The sequence below is a fragment of the Chiroxiphia lanceolata genome, chromosome 4, assembly GCF_009829145.1.
Source record: "Chiroxiphia lanceolata isolate bChiLan1 chromosome 4, bChiLan1.pri, whole genome shotgun sequence".
Lineage (NCBI taxonomy): Eukaryota > Metazoa > Chordata > Aves > Passeriformes > Pipridae > Chiroxiphia > Chiroxiphia lanceolata.
In genome coordinates, this window is record NC_045640.1 from 39,550,256 (window position 1) to 39,568,788 (window position 18,533).

Below are 18,533 nucleotides of genomic sequence, written 5' to 3' on the forward strand. Positions count from 1 at the left end.
AGTCTATGGGATCAGATAGGACTCACCCAAGAGTACTGAGGGAGCTGGTGGAAGAGCTTACCAAGCCACTCTCCATCATTTTAAGTCCTGTTTTACTGGGGAGGTCCCAGCCCATCTGTAAGAAGGGTCAGAAAGAGGATCCAGGGAACTACAGGCCTGTCAGCTTGCCCTCAGTGCCTGGAAAGGTTATAGAACAGATTATCTTGAGAGCGATCACAAAGCAGAGTCAGGATAATCAGGGAATCAGGCCCAGCCAGCATGGATTTAGGAAATGCAGGTCCTGCCTGACCAACCTGACAAAGAGACCCATCTAGTGGATGAGGGGAAGGCTGTGGATGTAGTCTACCTGGAGTTCAGTAAAGCCTTTGATACTGACTCCCACAGCATTGCCCAGAGAAACTGGCAGCCCACGGCTTGGACAGGTGCTCCCTTTGATGGGTTAAAAACTGTCTGGATGGCTGGGCCCAGAGAGTGATGGTGAATGGTGCTGCATCCACTTGGCAGCCAATCATTTGTGGGTGTTCCCCAGGGCTCAGTGCTGGGGCCAGTCCTGTTCCTGTTCAGTATCTGCTGATGATCTGGACAAGGGTGCACCCTCAGAAAGTTGAGGGCAGGAGGGTTCTACAGAGGGATATGGACAGGCTGGATCAGTGGGTCGAGGCCAATTATGTAAGGTTCAACAAGGCCAAGTGCTGGGTCCTGCTCTTGGGTCACAACAACCCCTTGCAGCGTTAAAGGCTTGTGAAAGAGCAGCTGGAGAGCTGCCTGGCAAAAAAGGACCTGGGGGTGTTGGCCAACAGCAGTGTGCCCAGGTGACCAAGAAGGCCAATGGCACCCTGGCTTTTGTGTAGGCCAGCTGGATCAAAGAGGTGACTGTCTTGCTGTATTCAGCATAGGTGAGGCTATACCTCGAGAACTGTTTCCAGTTCTTCGGTCCCTCATTACCGGAAAGACACTGAGGTGCTGGAGAGAGTCCAGAGAAGGGCAACAAAGTTGGTGAATGGTCTAGAGAATAAGTCATATGAGGAGAGTCTGAGGGTGCTAGGGTTGTTTAGCCTGGAGAAGAGGAGGCTCAGAAGGGACCTCATCACTCCCTACAACTACTTGAAAGGAGGTTATAGCAAGGTAGGGGTCAGTCTCTTCTCACAAGCAACCAGTGACAGAATGAGAGGAAATGGCCTCAAACTGTGCCATGGGAGGTTCAGGATGGACATCAGGAAGGATTTCTTCACTGAAAGGGTTGTCAAGCATTGGAATGGGCTATCCAGGGAAGTTGTAGAGTCATCATGCCTGAAAGTGTTCACAAAAGAAATGGACATGGCACTTTAGTGCTATGGTTTAGTTGATATGGTGGTGTTCAGTCAAAGGCTGGACTTGATCTTGCAGGTCTTTTCCAATCTTAACGATTCTATGATTTACAAATCCTGACAGAGCCTTTGCTTAAGAACCGTGGTCAAACAAAGTCTGAGTCAAAAGCAGTATTTCAGTAGAACAAAATTTCAACCAAATTAATTAAAATACATAAACATAAGACCTCCTCATGACTGAACTCAAGGTTGCACCATTTAATATGTACTAGACACATACAAAAGAAAGCAATGGAAACTGAAAAACCTAGTAAGGTTCAAGACCAGAACTTGCTTGCTCTATTGCTCAGAAACATGGTAAAGCAATGTTAATATACATAGCAGCTAGGGGGATGAAAACACAACACTGCACGTTCCCACCAAAATTATCAAAAGCAATTTCCAGTAATTATACACTCCTGATTTGTGCATCCAGAAGTATAGAAACATGCTACGGACTTCACATATGTATTAATTTATATATGATTTGTGAAAGTGATTATGTATATATCTAAGCAGTAATTATACTGTTACCGTGCCTTTTTAACAAGCACAGAACTCTAGAACTAATCCAATTTTCCCAGCATTTAATATAAGATGTCTCTTTGAAATACTTTTTTTGAAAAACTGGGCAGAAAATTTGTGATTTTTCACTCCTCCGCGTTTTGGTCACTCCAAAGTACGCTGACAGAAAGCAGCACTGCCTTACAGTGGGGCCACAAACTATTAGATGGTTTTAGCTGTAAAATTCATCCTAAAATACATTAAAAAAAAAGAGAACTGAAATATAGGCAAACAAACTTTACCTTTTAAGGATAACACTGTCTGTGTAACAATCTCTGTAAAGGTATGACATAAATATATGGCTAGACTTTGCTCATGCATAAACACAGGCTTTACAAGGACATGTGCTTACCAAAACTACACATATACCAGTATACCATATACTTTTACAATCAATTCACACACTTTCACAAGAAATCCTATAGAAAAAAAAGCAAAATTTTACAAAAAGGGAAAACACAAATCTCAATCACAGGACTAAGGAACATTGATAGTTTGGCGGGCAGAAGTTCAAAATCTCTCAAGAAACTCTCACTAAATTCAGTGAGGATTTTGTTTTCCATTTGATCAGCAAACCCTCTCCTTAAAACACTGAAGCCTGTAAATTAAGATAGTCAACCCTTTCCTTCCCTCATGGAATTATGGTAGGAGCCTGAACAAGTTCTTAGCCAGGATGGTGGACAACAAAAGAAAAACACAGCAACTATACTTGCTGACAAATACAAGAAAGAAATCATCTTTTTTCATTTACCTGATGCCAAACCAGTTAGCGTGACTACGAGCCATCCTGACCATGCATCGTACAAACTTTTTGTCATCTCCCATGCTGATTCTTTCTTCTTGCTGTTAATCTGCAAACAGAAATCATTATGTATACTTGTATGTGTTTCTCTAACATGAATAAGAGAAAACAATTAAGTATGACATACAAACTGCGTGATGCAGGCTGCAGGCAAATACGTCCTCTCTTTAAACGACAAGTGTTCTGCTTGTATTTATTGCTTTACGTAGATAAATCAGCTTAGTCATTCAGACATCAAACAACTTACAGAGAAAAGTAAATTTGCTTAATTTAAAGAACTAAAACCCAGGAAATGCATTATTAGAATAAAGGAAAAATTTCTATGACGCCTATCTAGAACATGTACTTGTAAAATTATTTCTCTCCTACATCTTAAATTGTTTTTTGCTGAACCTCAAATAAACTATTAGTATACTACCAATAAGCTATTCCATAAGATTCAAATTCCTAAACTTCTACTTCAAATACAAACATCTTTAGACTAAAAACACATGACAGTAAGATGAAACAAAAAAAATTATAACTACGCTGTAATACTTCCAGATAATTATTAGTAATGACACCTAAAGTTATTGTACTGAAAAAATAGCTATTCTTATTTTAGCCTTATTTACTTTATGCACTTAGCCGTATTTTGTGCATAACTAGTTTTATGATTGAACCTTCATTATGTAATTGCATTGTATTCTTATGGGTTTTTCATCTGGTAAAAGAAGAAAGTATGTGCAGCAAACAGTAAAACAAAACCAAACCAAGCCATCACAAACCAATCAACCAAAAACAAGCCAAGAAAACACAATACTAGACAAGAAAATCTTGAAAACAATATCACCCCCTTCTTTTTACATCTTTGATTACATGGTCAGTCAGTCTCCTGTCATTCAGGGTATATTTATAAATTTCCCAGTAGTTCTGTGACTATGAACTCTGAACTGTCTTGTCTGACTTTTCTGGTCTTGGACATTAAAATGAGTAACGGCTGTGAGACTTCACTCTAGATTATCTATTTACAGGTGTGGTCTGACTTGCCAGGATTTGGTCAGGCCCAGCATTCCACCCAATGGCACATCCACTAGACATCAGCCTACACATCTACAGTCTAAAATGGCACTGTGTTAGGCACTGCTTAGACATCAAATTATGAAATGAAGTATTACATGGAAACACCTTCTTACTTTTCATTAAAAGCATTCAAACAAGGTATGTGTTCTTAGATCAATTGTCCAAGGATCTCTTTTCCTTGAAAAAGTACTAGATAGTGCAATTATGGATATTTTATTTTTTAAACTAGTGTAAGCCTGGAGGTTTTTTTACCATGTCAAAGTAAATCAGCATACACATCCTACACTTGCTTCCACAAAGTTAAAAATGGTGTTTCCAAACAAAGCAGAATAATGCTATAGTTTTGGATGTGAAGGAACCTCTCCCCAATCCCTTCATAAAATTGCAATTAATTTTTAACTATTAATTTTGTTCAGTGAAAAATATTTAGGAGAAATCACATTTCCAAATCTGTTCTGTTTTTAAGGTTAATTAAAGTAAGCATTCCAAAAGTTTGGAGGTAAGACTCAAAATAGCATATTTCCTCTTAAAATGCTATTAAACAAATTTACTACATGAATGACAGTATCTGGCATGTTACTGACTAATACAACTTCAGTCTGTTGCATGAAAGAACTCCTTGCAGAGTACACTGATAAAGATGAACAGCCTGAACTTCGAAGATCCTCTGAAGAAATCACTAAAGAGGAGAAAAGCAGGTCGTGTGATAGGAGAGAGGATAGTTAACATACATACTGAGACTATTTTTTTGTTAAACATACATACGCTGATATAAGTGGTTAAGAGACGAGAATTTCCACTTTCTATAATTCAAACAACCACAGCAGTATATATATATATATATACACACATATGCACACACACACACACATATGTATATACATAGCAGTAGCACAGATACACTTGTGTCAGTATAAAAGCAATATACATCAGTCTTCACTTCTCTGTATAAGTACCATCATAAGCACTATTGTACTATTACAAATACATCTACACTGGAAAATAGCCTTAAATGCACTGGTATGCAAAAAAAGCAGTACTGTAAAAATGGTATTTGGGTGACTGAGACCTATTCCCACTCTATTAAATTACTGTTTCCTTTCCAAGTTAGAATACTGTTGCAAGACTGCAGGTATCAATGAAGCAGTGCTTTTTAAACAGTATTCAAGTAGTTCTAGCTGATATAATTATGAACAAATTTGAAGTTCATGTATATATTTGTATGTGTTGCTAGATCAGACTTTAATTCCAATATCTAACCAAAAATATTTTCCAAATACTGTTATTTATGTCAAGTACCCGTCTATGCCTTTCTCTGTCTTTGCACTTCTCTCGAACCCAGTCAATGGTATGGAAGTCATCGTACGTCCCTACTCCGGGAATTGGCTCATCCAGAAGATCCAGTAAATGTGTTGAACTGTTGATATTTCCTCCATTTGTCATTGTATAATGAGTTCCTGCAGCAGATAAAAATAGGAACAAATTAAATTTGTAATAAATGAAGCATTCAAACTCTGTTCATAACACTTTGACATACAAAATTTCTGAACAAGTAATTAAGACACTTTCCATAATATGCAGATTCTATTGTCATTTAGGTCTCTCAGGGTTGCTTGTGACTTCTTTTCCCTGTCACTCAGCTGTAGGTTGACTTTGCATACTAGTGACTTTGTGTTTCCATTGGTTAAATAGGAATGTACTAGTCAAATCGTTGTTCTGTTTTGTGGGCACACTCCAGAAAAACTTCAATAGAACAAAGTGGAAAAAATCAGCAGCTTCGACACACATTTAACTTGGAGTTTATTTCAGTTTATGAACTACCAGAAGAAAATCTGATTGTATGAAAACAAAACTAGAATGATTAGACAGAAAGTTCACAGCATCTTCATAAGTTGTCAGTTATTTTCATATATACATTCTATTGATTACCAATCTCTTCTGAATGTTTAAACCAAACCTAAAATACATTATTAACAGACTATCAGTGCAGCTAAAAAGTAACAGAAAGCCAAACAAATACTCATATTTTATTTTCATTTATTTATTCAAGGTAAATCACAGAACAGCCGTCAGCCATGAAAAATTGGAAATAGTGTATGAAAAAAATGTCTTCTGCTAATTTGTCATCACTAGCAAGTTCCTTCAGAAGCATCTCACAGAGCAACAGCCCCAACATATTTCTTTCAGTGATCAGAATAAAAAGTGCAGGAGGAACACTGAGAATTTTCTCTCTTCAAAACTGATAAAGATTTATTTTTTAAAGCCTTCAAATGTCATAAATTCTGTAATATATTGGTTTGGGGGGGTTTTTTGGAGTTTCTGTGCTGTATTTACAGACTCCAAGTATAATCTTCTGCTGGACAGCTGCCTAAATATAACATGGACACCATCTGCCCACCCAACACAAACTTCTTTTGCAAAGTTATTGCTACAAACAGAACATTGATAATGAGGTTAAGACAGACAATGATTTAAGGAGTGATTACTCTCACTTGTTTGACTAAGAACAAAACAATTTGCCCAGTATATGCTGCAACACAATAATCTCTATTCATAGAGATGTAGGGCCAAGGTGACCAAGACTTCTAATCAGTTCAGAAAGATACCAGAACTCATTTCACTGGATTCACACTGGGATGGCTAGGCAGGTGGGGGTTTTTTTGGAGCTAGGTTTTCTTGTTTGTTTGTTTGTTGAGTTTTGGGGGTTTTTTTTTCCAATTCCAGGCTTCTTTAATTCAGCTTCTTGGTGTTGTCAGCAGAAGTTTCCGACTTACCAAAAAAATAAAATAAGCTAAAAAAAGATCTACCTGTAAACTCCCAAATGCTTCAAATGCTGCATTCACTGCCCCAGTTCTCACCAACAACTCACAATTAGATTTACACATAGGTAAAATGTGCCTTTTTCCTTTACATTTGTGAATTCTAAGACCTAGCAGAAGCAGTGTGACACCTGATATTACACTCTGACCCAGAGGTGTGCCTCAGTCATCTATTGCTTCAGAGGCCTTGTCTTTGTGTACTATATATCACAGTGTTTATTTGGACATTTCCTTAGTGGCGAAACACAACATACAAGAAAGTAATACAAAAATCATATTAAGACAAAATGCAATCGATAATTTTCAAGATACACAAACTACCATTCAGTACAAATTCTATAAGGATTAAAAGAAAAGTACATAAGACAATGTAAATGTAGGAAACAGCTCCCCAACAACACCAATACCATTCGCTCATGTGAGCCTGGCTGCCATCTTACTTAGCTTCATGCTTTTTTTCTCCAGTCTATGCCATACTAATTTTTCCCTCATCTATTTCCCATAGCTAAGCCCTGTAAATCCCTTCCCAGAGCTGCTGTTAGTCTCTCCTAAGGCAGATGTAAAGAAGCATTACCTATGCTTCCATTAATAAAAGGCTAACAACAACAACAAATTGAATCAGATTTGCTAATAGAGGTAATTGTGAAAACCTTGCTTTAGGATAAGGGATTAAATTCTCTTGACATTTCTAATTTTTGTAACTAGAAAGGCAGCCTTAGATACGTCTGGCTAGCTGAAAGGGCAAGCTGACCTTGTGGAAGAGGTAGTAACAAAATTCACATTGTAACAATTAGTTTAGCTCTCAAAATTAAGACAGTAACAGAATATATTATGAAAATATTATTTTTACATGAAATTAACTTCCATTGCAAAGTAAGAGACATAAATTAAATTCAGCCACAGTTTATTATTAAACTTCTACAAAGTTACAACGTGATCATGCACTTTCCTGAACCTGAGTGAGTAGGGTAGGACAAAAGCTTGTCTTTGCCCTGGGGAAGTTGGTTTTATGCCCTGTTATATATGAAGCAATAACAAACTATAAGGAGCATGCAATCCTACGCAAGGCAAAGGAGAGTTGAGAATTATAAATGTATCACAAACAGTAACAGATTATTTTATGCATATCACAAGGTACTGAATTGGAATTCTCTACAGGGGAAACCATCACAGATGGCACCATATTCACTGCTCCAGACCCAAAGCAGAACTTGGAGCAGACTACAAAGAATAGTCATTGCCCTAGATACAGTAAAAATCCCACTGAAACTGTCAGGTTCCTACTTTGCCAACATCTGCTGGCACACCAAATACTGGAACATAAGTGATTATTGTACAATGAGAAAGAGACACAGAACAGGATGTGAAGCTGAAGAGCAGGTTTTGTTGAATACAGAGCTGCTATGAACACCTGATGCAACTGAACAGCTATAATCCTGTACCAAGTGAGAAACAGGCAGCAGTGAGCACGTGGTAGAAAGGCATCCCTAGAGAGCACCAAGAAGAGGACAACTTTTCAAAATCTGATGCTCTGTATCTAACATACGTAAGTCTGACAGCAACAGAGGAGACATTTTCCAGCCAATATTATGATCTGTGTAGCATACAACTATTCTAAGAGAAATCAATACTCAACACATTTCCAAATTTATCAATACTCAAACATTTCCAAACTTTCACTTCCCTTTCTACTCTTCCTTCTAGATTTCACACAGGAAGATGTTCCTTCCAGCTATGAAAATAATGATTCTCATCAGCATAAACACATAAATTCTCATAATTTACTCTCAGTTTCAAAGTGTCATTAAATTTATTTTCAACTTAATAAATTTTGTTAAAGCTCTTACTATAATATAGATATTTCATCACAACATTCTAACCATCAGGCAGGAAATCATCATTACACAGAGAAATTGTAGCACTTAGTAAATATTCAGAAAGTATTTCCCCTTCCTTCTTCCCCCTTTTACCCCCCATCCTCAAGTTTCAAGATTCTTTCTCAGGTTACATGCTTTTCATCAACATAGAAGCAGTTTTAGTCTCAAAAAACCAGAACAAGCACTTAGCCCAAGAAACAGGCACAGCTTCTAGCTATGATAAGAAAACACCTCCATTTTCCATACGTAGACACCTAAGCCATTCTGTAGCTGCCAAGAAAGTAAAGCCTTTCTGTTATATATGAGTTTACTTATGTTTTTATGAGACTGCAATACTAATGATAAAAGTGCCATGCAGAACTTTTATTATTACTGCTATTCTAAACTAACCTGTGTTACTACAGGGAGGGAAACAGTAATATACTGATCCTCTCAGAGGCTCAGTATGACTCACAGGAACCCTTATAATTCAAACACAATCTTTTCATACTTTGTAAAAATAAGGCAGCTGTCATCCCTTTATTAGCACACTCTTCTCCAATATCATCTTTAATAATTACAGAATGGTTTGCATTGGAAGGGACCTTAAAGATCATCTAGTTCATAGGCAGGGACACCTTCCACTAAACCAGGTTGCTCAGAGCCCCCTCCAGTCTGATCTTTAACACTTTCAGGGATGGAGCATCCACAACTTCTCTGGGCAACCTATTCCAGTGCCTCACGACCCTCACAGTAAAGGATTTCTTCTAATATCTAATCTAAACCTATTCTCTTTAGTTTAAAGCCATTCCCCCTTGTCCTGGCACTATGTGCTTTTGTAAAAAGTCCCTCTCCATCTTTCTTGTAGGATCCCTTTAGGTACTGGAAGGCTGTAATTAGGTCGCCCCTAAGCTATCTCTTCCAGGCTGAACAAACCCAATTCTCTCAGCCTTTCCTCATAGGACAGGTGCTCCATCCCTCTAATTGTCTTGGTGGCCCTCCTCTGCACTCACTCCAACAGGTCAATGTCCCCCCTGTGCTGAGGACCCCAGAGCTGGGTGCAGTTCTACAGGTGGGGTCACACAAGAACAGAGCAGAGGGGCAGAATCCCCTCCCTCACCCTTCTGGCCACACTGCTCTTGATGCAGCCCAGGATACAATTGGCTTTGAGTTGTAAGCACACATTGCCGGGTCATGTCCAGCCTCTCATCCTCCAGCACCCCCAAGTCCTTCTCAGCAGGGCTCATCTCCATCTGTTCATCCCCCCAGCCTGGACTGATACTGGGGATTGCCCCAACCCAGATGCAGCACCTGTCACTTGGCCTTGTGAAACTTCATGAGACTCCCATGGGCCCACTTCTCGAGCTTGTCCAGGTCCCTCTGGATGGCATCCCATCCTTCAGGTGTGTCAACCACACCACTCAGCTTGGTGTCATCTGCAAATTTGCTGTGGGTGCACTCAATGCCTTGGTCTATGTCATTAATGAAGATATTAAATAACACTGATCCCAGTATGGATCCCTGAGGGACACCATTTGTCACTAATGTCCATCAGGACTCTGAGCCATTGATCACTACCCTCTCTATGTGACGGTCCATCCAATTTCTTATCCATCTAAAACTCTATTCATCAAATCCATCTCTCTCCAATTTAGAAAGAAGGATGTTGGAGGGGAGCATGTCAAAGGCTTTACAGAAATTCGGATAAATGGCATCTGTAGCCCTTCCCTTGTCCACTATTGTAGTCACTCCAACATAGAAGGTCACTAGGTTGGTCAGGCAGGACTTGCCCTTGGTGAAGCCGTGCTGCTGTCTCAAATCTCAACACATAACTAGTGAGCTGCTGCAATCACGGACTGCAAGCTTGCAGACAGTAAGCTTCTAGACAATAAAAGCAACATGCTTTTTCAGGAAAAAGAAACTCTTTGGGGGGATTCCGTCACTGTAGGTCTTGCTTGAACTACCTTCTAGGAAGGCAGCTGACTTTTGTTATTCTTCCATGCACGTTACTCCAAGCTTCCAGTACAATCCCTTCTCACCAATCAGCTTTGGTAATGCTGAAGAACTGCTTCAAATAAAGTTGTTAAAAAAAAAAGTCAATAAAAAACCTAATAAAGAATATTGTATCATGTTGAAAGAAAAAACTGTAATAAGCATTAAGGTTAAGAGTAAAACACTGTACTTCAGGACACCTGAATCAGAATGAGGTACAGCAAAAACAAAAATGCTACATGAACAAAACTGGAATAAGAGAAGTAGATCCCAACACCATAACAAAGCTCTTATCTCTGAAGAAGTAAAGTGTTTTTTCTTTTTTTTTTTTTTAATGAGAATGTAAAAAGTACAATCCAAAATCAGTTGAGATTCCTGACAGAAAAAAAAGCAGTCCTTACCATATCGCTCTCCTACATTCCATTTGAACATGAAGTTATACTGAATGGCAGTTGGCTCCCAACACTGATCCAACCTCCTGCTTTGCCTAGCTAGTTCCTCCTGATGGAACCAGTAGGGACAAAGAAATTACAGAACTAATATTTTGCTATATTCACACAAGTTGTTTTATACATTACAGATTTCTCCTTGCCTTATGTCCCTCACTGAGGCAAGGAATATCTCTTCTTTTATATTTTATATATGTGCCTCATACAAGCAGTATTCAATCTTGATTGATGTTGGAACTATGATAAACATGACAAAAAGTTGATTTATGTAGATTACACACAGCATTCTTCAGTGCCATGCACAGCATTTTTAAAGGCTGCCTCATCTCCTGTAGCACTGATCCCATGCTCGTCCTTTGGCAACTCAGTAGATTTCTTTCAAATTTGAAAGTAACCCTGGGCAACACGCAGATGATGAAAGGCATGTTTTTTTTTAAAAAAAAACACTGGTAAGTTTATAGCTAATTATTTCACACACAAAAGCGATTTTGCAACATACACAATGCTCCTGTTTAACAACCTCCCCAACTCTTTCTCTGTAGGCAGTGTTCCTTCTTTCTCACAAAAATAATGAGAAGAGAAACATGAAGATTTAAGACAAATGTTGCATCCTGGGTACTCAAATGGTGCATGATAGATTTTTATGTGCTTCTCCACCAGGTGATTAACTGAACAGTTACCCAGTATCACTTAGAGAACAAATCCTCACAGTCACAGCCTCACTACAGAATAAGGCGCAGAACTGAGACATGAACAGGCTCTCAGGAGATGGTTATCATAGTTAACAAAGGACCATAATTTTATGATAAAGTTAAAGACCCCTTTGATATGCTACACAGCACATGATATACACCTTCTGAATGCACATCACAAAATACACAAGTCTTAAACTGAGCATGTATCAATCACCATGACACCATTTTAAGAAATGAGATATATCTCTCATAATTAATTACACAGATTGAGCTGATCTAACTGACTGCTGCCACACAAATAGGAGATGTTGCTCCCCGTTTCTCTCTCCCATTCCTGATCACACAATCCCACTCTCACCCTTGGATCAGCTTTGTCACCCTTGGATCGGACTGCACAGTAAACCAAGCCAACATGCTAATCCAACTAAGCAGACAAAACTAACAACAACAAAAAAATCTGCTACTATAAAGAACAGGAATCAAGCTTCTGTGCTGTCAGAGAAGAAACAGAGTCAGTGCAAGAGCACAAACTGAGAGAAGAGATAGGGAACAACAAGCAAATTCACGCCCTTCCACAGCAACAAACTGTCAGACTACTTATACCGAAATACATAAATGCACCCTTGGGGTCTTGTTAGATTTTAATTATATCTTTCTGCTGGAAAAAAAAATCAAAACTTCCATATAAATATTAATGTCCAGCCACTACACAGTAAGTGCTCAGAGAACTCAAAACTCCCAAAGGTTTAGAAACATTCTAGAGTTGTGAAGACAACAGATAAACAATATCAATACTGGTTTCAATAGCAAAGCAATAATAGGACCCAATTTCTCAAAGGTATTTCTCTACAAGCTATGCAATTACTAACTCCTACAGCAAGAATGCACTAGGTTTGCTGCTGCTCACAAATCTCTTTTTCTAGATAGAGTACAAGCACCCAGCATTCCCCTCAGCCACTGTCCTTCTGGTTGACAGCAGTGCAACATGTCTCATTTGGGCTATTCCCAGCAATGTGAAAGGAGGAGGAAAAAAAATAAATGCACCTCTGTGAGTGAAAATGAAGCTAATCAGTTTACCCTGAAGGCTGGAATAAGCTCCCCCTGACATGACCATCCAAATCTGCTGAGTGTTAAAATCAGCAGGGGCTGTAGCTTTCCGGAGGCCAGATACTAATCCAAGGCTTTGCTTCACCCTTGTGTCCTTGGGTATTAGGTGGCAAGGGGAACGGAGGCAGGCAAGCACCCTGCATGCAATGCACACCACAGGGATCACTCACTCTTGTAACAAAGAAGATTTGTATACACAACGTATGTGTTAGTGCCTCAGCTTCTTTCTGTCTCCATATTCAGACCTCAGAATATGAGGCTTTCAATTAAAAAGACAAGAAAAAAATCGTCAGTTTATTTAAATTTGTCTGTAACCACTCAAAAAGAGTAATTAAGCACTATTTTCTTTTCCTAACTACAAGTAATTTTTAATTTTCAGAATCAGAAGCACAGCACACGATGCCAGAGTGCTATCATGTGCTACCGTTGATGATTAATGATGTTGAAGTCTTTTCAATCAAGTAATACATTCCCCTTTTTGTGTAACTACAAATTTTCAGCCTGTCTCTTCAGTCAGCTCTTCTAAACTGCATCAAAGGCTTACAAGCACAAATTGATCTCTGCATTACAATAAAAATGCATTAAAAAAATCAACACAACTATACATACACAAACTGGGAAAAAAATTACCTGGAAAAAACCGCTATGTGGGAAATAGGAAGACTCAAAACAAGTTTTGAAGAACAAGGAAAAGAAATAAAATGCTTTACCAAAGTACTGCATGATAGTCCCTTCCATTTCTTCTGCCCCCAGACAGATCTGGGTTTAACAATAACCTTTAATAAAATAGGAGTTAAATGAAAGTTCAACAGTAGCACCGCTGAGTTAAATCAAGACTTCTGAAGATTTGTGTCCAACACAAATTGTCAGAAAGGGCGGAGGAAAAAACCCCCACTTTGGCTTTTTACTTTAGGTGGAAGAAACGTTTCTGATTCTATGATGCAACACAAAAAAAAAGATTTTATTGTTACAGATTTATTTTCTTCTAGTCTTAAAGGCAGAATGGACTATATTTAGTTATGAATGTAAGGAATAGGGACTTCAGATATGTAAGTGAAGAGTTATGGAGATCCTCTCACTACTAAATTTACGACTTATATTTAAGATGAACAGTGAGGGAGGAGATGAGAAAAATAAAAGGTATACAAATATATAAAGTTAGGTAGAGCAAACATTACAAAAGGGAAGTTATCTACAATCTAACAGTGACTAAGAGTCAGAACAACAAAAATTTAGATAATCAGATTTCTAAGTGCTGCTGCTGCATTTACATAAGAACAACTTACTTATATGCTGTTTTGGAGGGTAAAGACAGAATGCAACAAAAATAACAATTCTGCTAATATGATTATCCCAATCAGATGCCATTCAGGTCCAGGGAGAGCATAATCTTGGCCTCTTCATTAGGTTTCTAATATCTCAGATAAAAGTACATAAAAAAATTATTTCCAAAATTGAGAAACACATGCTTAACAGTGAACCTTACCAGTCATATAGCACATGTAGACAGACAACCTGTAATTACCTACAATGAACTGTAGTTATATCTTACAGTACTTTATGTTAATCATCAAAGTTAAATATGCTAAATAACTGAAAACCCTTATCCCCTTTATATCCTAGGAACCTTAAAACAAAGCACAGCAGAAATTCAGTGGCATAACCATGTCAAGTTTTTCCAAGTATTGCTTTTTCTCAAAGTACTCAAAGTTAGAGATCGATAATAATCTTGACGACATTTTCTGTCATGAACATGTTAATTAGTCTAAAAATTAATTTTTTTACTCTTCCTCTGCTAGCAATAAAATTTCAGAGTTAAACTCTATCTCTGAGCACGTGTACACAATTTTCACAGCCATTTACTTCAAAGGTCACGCTGCTAACTTCAGTCTCTAATGGTTTTTGATTAACTACGAATTCTTAAATATAACAGGTCCTTAAGGAGAAATGCAGCCTAAACCACAAAAGTACAACTTTTATCACTTAGAGGATCTGAACTGGCTCAGTATGCATCTGACTCAAACTCCTCCTGGGATATTATTAAATATCCTCTGCCCCACAGCTTACAGTAACAGGTGAGGCTGTGAGTGGCTGAGAGGTTTCCCCAGTGTTACTGTTATTAGTATAGTTTAAACAAGAGGTGTGGCACCTACGTGAGTGGTGACTGGTTCACAACAAATGAAATTGTGAGTTTTTTGCCTCTCAAAAAAATTAGGTTTACTAAAACTAAGTCAGCAGTAAATCTGGCATGCTCTATATACATAATTTTCACATCTCCAGGCTAACTCAATCACAGGTTATTAGTGGAATAAAATTTCATTAATTTTCCTTGAGGACTTCCAAAATGTTAAATCTGAGATGTGTTTATGTATATGTAAAAAATAAAAGGGAGCTAGCAAAGCTTGTGCTTGCTGTAGATCAAATTTTGCTACTGGGTAGCCTGGCCACTGTACATGTGCTACTGTTTCTCAGATTTGAGTTTTTTAAGAGTGGTAAAATAAATGCTTATTTAAGAATAAAAAAAAAGGGGGGGGGGAGGTCAGGTCAAAGAGTGTGAGCTTGTACATGAATGACTGGAAGACAAACAAAATACTGATAATTTGGAACTTTCAAAAGGGTCCATCTAGCAAAAATGATGCAAAAATAAATCCAAGGGCAACACAAGTAATTTATTTACACAACATATATTCCAACATATGGTTTATTATATGAAAAATTCTTATGCAAAAGTGTACATATCAGTTACTTAGGATATATGTAATCCTAAATCAGAACTTTTAAACCCTTTCTCAGAAGCAGTAGTTTTAACTCTTTTAGTTAGTAGAGAAAAGAGTAGAAGGGAACTGCGTTCCTGAAGTTTTATTTCACTCTATCAGGAAGGATAAGTAGATCTGGAATTATGCATTTAGTATCACACAAAGAGAAGTCTAAGGACAGCACAAGTTAAAAGAACTCCTGGTAAGAAGTATTCAGTAATATCTGGGTTTTTTTTTAAAAGGGATGATAATGAGTAATCAACATAAAAGATAAACACAATTAATAAATGCGTATTTTTAAATCTTTCCGTTTGATGTTTCACAGTGTATTCGCACTGAAAAAAAAATCTTCTTAATGCAAGCCAATGGATCAAGCCTTTAATAATAATGTACTTTGTACGTCATCTCACTGCACATTAGTAAAGGCCGTTAATTAAACCTCAAAGACCCCTAATGATTTAAACAGTCATTTCATAATTGCTGAGGTACAGCTACTTTGGGTGAGCCACTGCAGTCAATTAGTGCAACAAACGCTTTGATGTTACAAAGCAGTTTTGCACGATGTGAACATTACTCTGCAGGACAGAAGAGTTGTCAGCGTGTGAATAAGGGAAAGAATTCCACAGGCTTTAACAGTTAAGTTTTTTTTTTTCAGAATCCTTTTATTCATGTTCTCTGAGCTTGTTATTACAATGCTCTGAAATCTCCATGAGAGGAAAAAAATTCTTGGTAGTATCCTTTTTCAGACACATAAAATAATGTCAAGAATTTACTTTCCATTTCTGGTTTTGTCTGCTAGCATTTTAAGCCTTACTTTGATAGCTAAATCAAAATAACAGATTATTGTGGTATCGTAAATCAGCAGGAAATGCCCACAAAATTTTGATTAAATTTATGGAACAAACTGGTCTGGAGATCAGTATTTTTATGAGACATATGCACTTGACAAATTCAGATCTGCAAGAGATTATGGGAACACTGTTTGAGTTTTGTTGTTTGGTTGGTTGTTTTTTTTTAATCTAAACTCACTATAGCAAGCCTGAGAAGCACCAGTAACACTTGTTTTGAAATATAGTATTAAAATACGGGAAGTACAAGCCCTAACGGAATTCAGTAAAACTGCAAAAATGACAAGTGACAACTGGGAACTGTCTTGTTGGTTCCCAGCAGTGTCACCACAGTGGAACTACCTAGTTGAGCCTTCCACTGTTTTCATTACAGTATTTGTAAACTTTAGGTTTAACAGCAATACTCCAGTGTGCCAGGCACCATTTTGCACTGCAAATATTTACTTTTTGTATTTTAAAAATCAACTAACACCTGTTAATTTCCAGGAATATACACCTGATCACATTTCAATGTCTAACTGTAACGTTAGGGCTGTTTTTCAGTTTTCATATTTAAATCTATCTACAAATCTAAACTCACAGAATGGAATTGAGGTTGGAAGGGATCTCTGGAGCTCGTCTTGTCCAAGGCCACTGCTAAAGCAGGGCCACCTACGGCTGCTTTCCCAGGACCATGTCCACAGGGCTTTATCCTATCTCTGAGGAAGATTTCACAACCTCTCTGGTCGACCTGTTACAGTGCTCAGTCAACCTTGCAGAAAAAAACCTATTTCCTGATGTTCAGAGGGCACCTCCCATGTTCAGTCTGTGCCACTGGTTCTGTCACTGGGCAACACTGAGAAGTGCCTGTCTCTGCCTTCTCTGTGCCTTCCCTTCAAATATTTATACACAGCATTGATAAGACCCCCAATTTACATTTTGCAAATGTTCTAAGAAAACAGCACCCTCTAAAATCTGACTTAGAGAACTACCCAGCACTTGCTATATAATAATGATCTGGGCAGCATAAAAATTGCTTGTCTAAAATAAACTGTACTGGAACTTCTTGATTTTTTTAAGGTATCCTGAAATACATTATAAGAATTGCAAAAAGACAACAAATAACCTTCTAAGTAAACTACTAAAAAACAGATAAAATGTTAAAAGAACATAAATTGTGAACTAATTTATTTATAGAAATAAGAGTTTGCAAGGACAGGTGAAACAATAAGGTAACATGGAGAAAAAATAATTTCATGTAAATCCTATTTTATTCTCAGCCTACGTCCTCTCTAATACCTTCACTAACAGCTATAAATGTTGATAACTTTCTAATTTTAGATTGGCCAATTCTAACAGAAGTAAGAATTCACCGCATTCACTGTTTTAAACACCATATTGTAACCATCAAATCCAGCCAACAAAAAACGTATTCTCAGAATTTGAAGGTATAACTTTTATTCCTACTACAACTTCTCTCAGTACAAAACCAAATCTTTATAGAACATATTCTCCTTTAATTTAGTAGTAAAAAACAAAATACAAGCTCAAAAGAGGATTCCCCCCCCCCCCCCCCCCCGTGAACACTGGTAACACTGTTTTCTTTCTAAATCTGCTTCCTTGTAAGCAACAGTGTAAAGAACCTACTGCAAAGTACCAGTTCCTTAAGAGCGAATCAATATTTGCTGAGCTGACACATTACCATTGCAGAGCTTTCCCTTCACGTATCAAAGCCGCCAACAAAGAGTCAAGTCTAAAACCACTTACAGAAACTTCAAAGCCAGACAAACACTGTTCCCATTCAAGTTAGTGAAAAGCATGAAATGAAAATAGCCTATTTAATAACTTGCTAATTTGGTCACAGTCAGTGACAAACACAGTTTTGGGACGGTTTTGTTTTTTGTTGTAGGCTTGGTTTTGGTTTTGTTTGTTTTTTTCTTTTTTCTTTTTCTTTTTTTTTTTGGTGCACGAGATGGTTTTATTGATTAAAAAAAAAAAAGAACAAACAAAAACAAAACGAGAGAGAGCGAAAGGCAAGCCTGCCACACATCGAAGATGGAGTCACACGGCGATGAGATGTGAAGCAGGACTGATCTGCCCGCAGAGAAAACAATCCCCGACAGCACAGGAACCAGCCAGAACTGAATTCTCCTCTGACAAAAGGCTTCGGGCTGGCGAAACAAAGCAGTGCGGTAATTAACAAGCCTTTACGCCGCCGCTTCACACCCGAGCAGCAGTCCCGCACGTAGATATGCAAA

At 37.9% G+C, this 18,533-nt stretch overlaps 1 protein-coding gene and 1 long non-coding RNA gene across 5 annotated transcripts in view; both read right to left on the reverse strand.

Moving 5' to 3' along the window:
* The window catches only part of CLCN3 (chloride voltage-gated channel 3), a 72,878-nt gene that overhangs the window by 25,002 nt on the left and 29,343 nt on the right, over positions 1-18,533 (reverse strand). For all 4 annotated transcript variants that reach the window (XM_032684831.1, XM_032684832.1, XM_032684833.1 and 1 more), the window contains 2 exons: positions 5,074-5,231; positions 2,662-2,761 (listed from right to left, as the gene is read on the reverse strand). In XM_032684831.1, the coding sequence (XP_032540722.1) occupies positions 2,662-2,761; positions 5,074-5,231 (258 nt within the window). The remainder of the gene's footprint in view (positions 1-2,661; positions 2,762-5,073; positions 5,232-18,533) is intronic.
* LOC116785402 lies at positions 6,744-18,520 on the reverse strand. The gene is made up of 3 exons (XR_004356517.1): positions 17,919-18,520; positions 14,478-14,482; positions 6,744-6,754 (listed from the first exon to the last, which is right to left on the reverse strand). It is a non-coding gene; the product is annotated as an uncharacterized LOC116785402 (long non-coding RNA).